This window comes from Pezoporus wallicus, unplaced genomic scaffold, assembly GCF_028554395.1.
Source record: "Pezoporus wallicus isolate ANWC-B61680 ecotype Strahan unplaced genomic scaffold, APGP_CSIRO_Pwel_v1 contig_6464, whole genome shotgun sequence".
NCBI classification, from domain to species: Eukaryota; Metazoa; Chordata; class Aves; order Psittaciformes; family Psittacidae; genus Pezoporus; species Pezoporus wallicus.
Genome location: NW_026642130.1, coordinates 8,716,959 through 8,722,958, shown reverse-complemented (window position 1 = coordinate 8,722,958; position 6,000 = coordinate 8,716,959). Strand labels below are relative to the sequence as shown.

At 41.9% G+C, this 6,000-nt stretch overlaps 1 protein-coding gene across 2 annotated transcripts in view; it reads right to left on the bottom strand.

The window, feature by feature from the left end:
* Nucleotides 1-2,180: 2,180 nt before the first annotated feature.
* LDAH (lipid droplet associated hydrolase) overlaps nucleotides 2,181-6,000 on the bottom strand; it is a 130,184-nt gene continuing 126,364 nt past the window's right edge. For both annotated transcript variants that reach the window (XM_057427643.1, XM_057427642.1), the window contains one exon: nucleotides 2,181-5,414. In XM_057427643.1, the coding sequence (XP_057283626.1) occupies nucleotides 5,223-5,414 (192 nt within the window). In that variant the 3' untranslated portion in view covers nucleotides 2,181-5,222. The remainder of the gene's footprint in view (nucleotides 5,415-6,000) is intronic.

Here is a 6,000-nt window from a genome sequence, read left to right as displayed (position 1 = left end):
CAGCAAGCCAAACAGAATTCTCTCCATTGACATGAATAGAAAGCTTTAGAGGCTCAGAACCATTGAACTGAGGGGGTAGATGTGAGAGCTGGAAGACTGTCCCCAGCTCAGATCATGCTTGTGACTACCTGAAAATGCAGGTTTTCCTTCCTAATAAACATGAGTTGCAGTATGCCCTGTATGATGAGAGTGGATGATGTTCACACTTCAAAACATTTATATTCTGTAAAAAGTATTTCTGTTCCTAACAGATTAGAAGAGCTGGGTCCTTATCAATTTTAAGGGTGCCTGTTTGGGAAAAGGAGTAACTGAGTTCTGATGCTGGGAAAGCCTGTTTTCCCCAATTCCAAACCATCTCCATACACAAGCATTCTCTTAATGTATGAAACAAAGTGTAGTGTAGAGCTTGGGTGCTTTAACTTGAGTTTGAAGTATTTGTAAACTGGGAGAGTGGGGGGCGTCCCCACTGCCTCTTTCATTGTTAATTCCTTCAAATAGGATGGAGAAAACTCTCCTTTGCATGTCTGACTGGCAAACACTGCAGTCAGATAGTCAGATGTTTCAAACAACATTCTTCAGGATGAGGAAGGGGATTCTCCCCCTCTACTCCCCCCCCTTCATGAGACACCCCCTCACCCCCCACAGTACTGCCTCCAACACAAGAGGGATGTGCATCTCTTGGAGTGCAGAGGAGGCCATGAAGATGCTCAGGGGGCTAGAGCACCTCTGCTGTGGAGACAGGCTGAGAGAGCTGGGCTTGTTCAGCCTGGAGAAGAGCTGGGGAGACATTAAAGCAGTTTCCAGTACCTAAACAGGCCCACAAGAAATCTAGAGAGGGACTTTTTACAAGGGCATGTAGGGATAGGACAAGGGGGAATGGCTTTATATTGAAAAAGGGCAGATTTAGACTAGATATTAGGAAGAAATTATTCACTATGAGATTAGTGAGGCACTGGCACGGTTGCCCAAGGAAGCTGTGGCTGCCCAATCCCTGGTAGTGTTCAAGGACAGGTTGTAAGGGGCTTCTAGTAACCTCCTCTAGTGGAAGGTGTCCCTCCCTGGGGCAGGGGTTTGGAACTGGATGAGCTTTAAGGTCCTTTCTATCCCAAACCATTCTATGATTTTTTTTTAGCTGCTGTAAACCACCTTCCACAACACAAATACTTTCCTGCAAGCACATTCTTACAGTGATAGAATGGTTTGGGTTGGAAGGCAATAGGTGGAATGGAAAAAACTAATCCATTTATTGTGAGCTTAATCATGTGAAAACAGTCTTTAATTAAATCTGTCCCTGCCTGTCCCATCTGAGCATGCATGTCAGGCTGTTTTGTAACTTCTGCATGATGCTGCTGAGAGCACCAATCTCTTCTAGCAGCTGGCTTGTATTGTTACTGCTCTATCTGCTGCTTGTACTCCAACCCCATCAGCTGTTACAGAAATATATGGTATTTTAATGGTTCCTGGTCACTCACAAACACTCTCTGGATTCTTATTTTGTGAACGTGCCAGGAATGAGAACATTCCCCTGCAAGTGAAGAGCCTCAGTTACTTACTGTGGTTGGGAATCTGAGTGTGACCTGTGACACAGAGTAAAGCAAGTCTCTTGGGTCTAGTAAGTTTATTCAAATTCAGTAATATCTTGAGTGACTTTATTAATGATAACATTGAACATCTTGTTTAAAGTCTTTGTTGGCAATTAGCTAGACCAAAGAAAGGGACAGGGAGTGGATGCATGTAAAAAGCCATTGTCTGTAAAATAAATACACAGATACCTCAACTGCAGAGGAGAGATTATCTGTTGTGGCTTATGTATGTGATGTCTCCTGTGAGTCAAGAAACTGGTGTTTAGCTTAGAGTCCAACCCCAAATTCTTCATCATAAACAGCAGGCAAGCACTCATCAAGCTTCCTGAAGGGACAAACCTCACTAATCCACACACTCTATAGCTCATTCAAAGCAGCAAACAGAGCTGGAGGGAGGAAGGGAAAACACTGATTGATTATCTTGGAGTGCCTCTGGATAAAAATGCTGAAGTAAATCAGGTGCCTACCACCCACTGGTTTTCTCTGCACTTCGCAGATGTCCACTTGTGAAATTTGGGGTTTGGCAAGTAATTTAGTGACTTTTGTATGCAAAAAGTAATGAAGAGAGTGAACAAGCTGTAAAAATAAAGAATCGAGTTATATTTTACCATAAACCTTTTTATTTTTGTTACTGGAGTTGTGTACTTTATCATAAAAGGTATTGATCTAGCAAAACACTTGAACGTGAGTCAAAGTCACTGAAGCTAGCAGGATTACTCATGTGGTGAGAATTAAGCACAAATGTGAATGACAGAGATTATGTGCTACTGCATACAGTCAATTCATTTGTGATACATTTCCCAAGAATTCTAAAGTAGTTTAAAATAAGCAAGACCACACTGTGTTCTCATGGGAAGTTGGCACACTTGGACGATAAGCACTTTTGACACTCTCTGCCTGGGGTCACGATGAACACCACAGGCTTCGGAGGAGCTGGTTTCTCATTGTGTGAGATCTGCTCCTCTTAGGAAATACAGCTGTGAAATCTAGACCTGTGCTTTTTTGCAATGATTAGAATAGCAAATTTTCAGATCTTAGCCTTACAGAAACAGCTTCAGGAGGAAGGTAGCAATTGAATTGATAGGTTTTGATAATCTTAGAGAAAATTAATTTAAGAAAATCATAAGGCATTATCCTGCAGTAGATCTGACCATCATTGACCAGATCTAATCTCAGTTTAGGTCTTAATGCAGTCAGTAGGATTTATTAGAACGGATTAACATTTGTATAAAAGGCATACACAAGTCAAGTACAAGTATTGCAAAATTAATTCCCCATACAAAGTATGCACTGTAAACAACTGCTGCTCATAGGTCCTTCCAGGCTTTAATAGTCACTTGTCATCTTTGGTTAATGCAAGATATTTTCTGTCCCCAAGAGATTCACTACAACAGCTGAACTTTTACAAACTGAGTCCTTGCTTAATTACCCAATTCTATGTACTTTGAAGAAAAAATGTTTTGTTCAATCAATTCAATGTGTAATCCAAAACAACCAAGTGAACTGCATTTTTTATGTTGCTAACAGATAAACAGGTGTATATGTGTATATATATCTCTGTGTACATACATCTACACCCATGTTCGTGAACACCCTGCCCCTCATTCTGCCCCAGAGAGCACCTAGGCCAATAGATGCATTTAGCATCTGCCATAAGGCCATCCAACAGGAATGCATGCCAGCATCTGGGGGCTACTGAAACATGCACAGACACCTACAATTATGGATTTCTAAAGTCAGAGCAAGAATTGTTTTGATCATAACCAAATATGACCCTGTAGAAAGAAAGAATGTCCCATGGCTCTCCCATAAACAGAATCAGTTGCACGGGCACAGTCCCTTTACTCCGAACGTGTCTCGCTCCTCTCCATGCTGCTGCAACTGTGGTCTCAACGTTTCTGCCTCAGACATCAGTATCTGCTTCATTACACAGCAGTGAAATCTGAAAATCCACTGGCTAGTCTCAAAAGCAGTTTCTGATGTGAAAACGGTCACTTAAACCCACTGTCTGACTGCAGGTTTGAGAACCAGTTCAGAATATCCAGAAACTGAATTCAAGTTGCTCTAAATATCAGTGAAAGATTTGAGGTGGACTTAGACAGAAGTGGAAGGTGTGGTTATAACCTAAGAAAAGATGACGGAATTAAGTCTTTCTGCATCCCAGAGAACATTCTGCAGTACCATTCTCATTAATACCATATTAGAACTCTTAATAAATTGTAAGTTAAGATACCCAATGCATGATCTAAACTCTCGTGTTTGGAAGGGCAGGACTTCTCCTGACTATATTCTGTAGTGTTTCACTTATTTATAAATGTCTCTATGAACTCCACAGGGAATGTATTTCACAGGTTCATGGCTAGAAAGCTTTTCCTGATTACACTTGGCTCTGTGCCCCTTACTTACATTATTCTCATTTCTAGCTATCGCCTGCAACTTCTGTTATCACAACGGACAGGATGATTTTTCCAGTTTCTAGCTACCTGTGAAGGAGAGGGATGAACAAATGTGAGGAACAGTGTACTTGTCAACAATGTGCTACAGCAAGGATATGGTTCTCAATAGTAACATTTCATGCCAATTTAGGGGTGCAACCATGGCAGAGTAATAGCCATTTTCTCACAGTGGACTTATCTAATTTGTGGCTTGGCAGAAAATTCCATACTTCAGTCCTTCGAGCAAAGAACTGAAATTTAGGCATGCATCAAAACAGGTTTAATTCTTTAAAGTTGCTGAGCAAGCACTGTTCGCATAGACTTCATTAGGAAAGCTAAGCCACCTGTAAGTAGTTATGTGTGGATTCTGCAATCCATTTTAACCTTTAGTATTGGCACATTTGACCAGTGTCCTTTACCTTCTCTACAGTCAATTGAAAACTGAAACACTTGGCCACATTCCAGACCAAAGTTCTATATGCATTCCCTTGCTGAGCAGCCACAGTTACGGTATTTTTAATACCCTGTGGAGTCCTGGCAGCACCTTAAGCTCCCTCTGAGTCTTGGAGAAACTGCACACCTCATCTTGTGCAGCTCCCTTGTACTCATCCTGAACCCAGCCTGACCTCTGGTTGACCACCAACCCCATCCAACCTGGAGGAGGCAGCATTGAGTTGTCCTGGGGCTGTGAGCTGTTCTGGCTGGCATGCACCAGGGTTAGTGGTGGATTAGATGTCTGGAGGGGGGCCAGGCCTTTCACAGCATACCAGGATTCACTGCCAGGATCCATCCAGAGGGAGATTCCTATCCATACAGAGTAGCCTGGTGTTTCTTTCCAAAGCAGGCCAGCTGGGATGCCCTGAACCCATCCCTGACAGTTCTCCAGCAGCTGAGTCAGGTGGTAGTAACTCAGGTACGCTTGTAGCCAGTGAATCAGTGCTGTCTAGAGTGTTAGCAGACAATAAATATTCCACCCTTTGCCAAGTCCTGCAGAGTCCTGAAGACACAGGATGAAGGTAGATCACTACTGAATCAATAAAACTATACTTTGGACCAGCCAGTCTCTCTTTAGCTTCCTCTGAAACATCTTAATGTAAAACAAGCCATGATATATAATGAACAGAAAAAGGACAGACCCTCTCACAAAAAATTACACATTCACAAAATAATAACACCAGTTTCTTGTTAATCACTGAATCTGTGTTTATAATTTGGTCAGGTCATCCTGTAGCCAGTCTGTAATCATGGCAGCCATCTCCTTGCTGGCATCTAGTACAAACGCGTGGCGGAGCCCTTTCTCACAAAGGCGAATGTCCCCATCTGGAAAATCCAGTTTGATCTCATCGTAGTAGTGCTGTGGACACCAGCTATCTCCAGTTCCATAGTAGAAAATCAGCTAGAAATTAAAGCATATAAAACCATTAATTTGAAACATTACTGATGAAGTCACCAATGTCCAACCAAAGAGCACCAAAGTATTTGGAAATAAGCAATGCTTCATGATCCAAGATATACTGTAAGAAATACCAAATTGGTAGTTCTCAATTGTTTCCAAGTCTGCAATTATGATGAAGCCAATTAAATGCTCTGTGACTCAGTTTCCCCCTCTGTAAAACTGTGGAACACAATACAGGCTTAACTCTGAAAACACAGATCTGCTGATGAAAGTCTGTCTGTCTTAAGAAATTTGTTATTATGGATAAAAACATCTAGCTGTCCATGGAGTCCACACCTAACCAGGCAAACTGCTGCATTTGCCCTAGCTGTTGTCTGTTTTCTATGTTAGTTTTCTATCTATTTAATCAAACAGCAAAATTACCAGTAAACTTGATGCTATGTCCCAGCTGAAGGAGCTAACCATTATGGACTTCTGGATAGAAGCTAAGAGAAAGCAGGAGGTTACTCTACATTTGTGAGTAGCTCAGTCTTACCAGCATCTGTTAGGTGTTGCCTCAAACCACCTGCCTGGTTGGGCCTTAGGT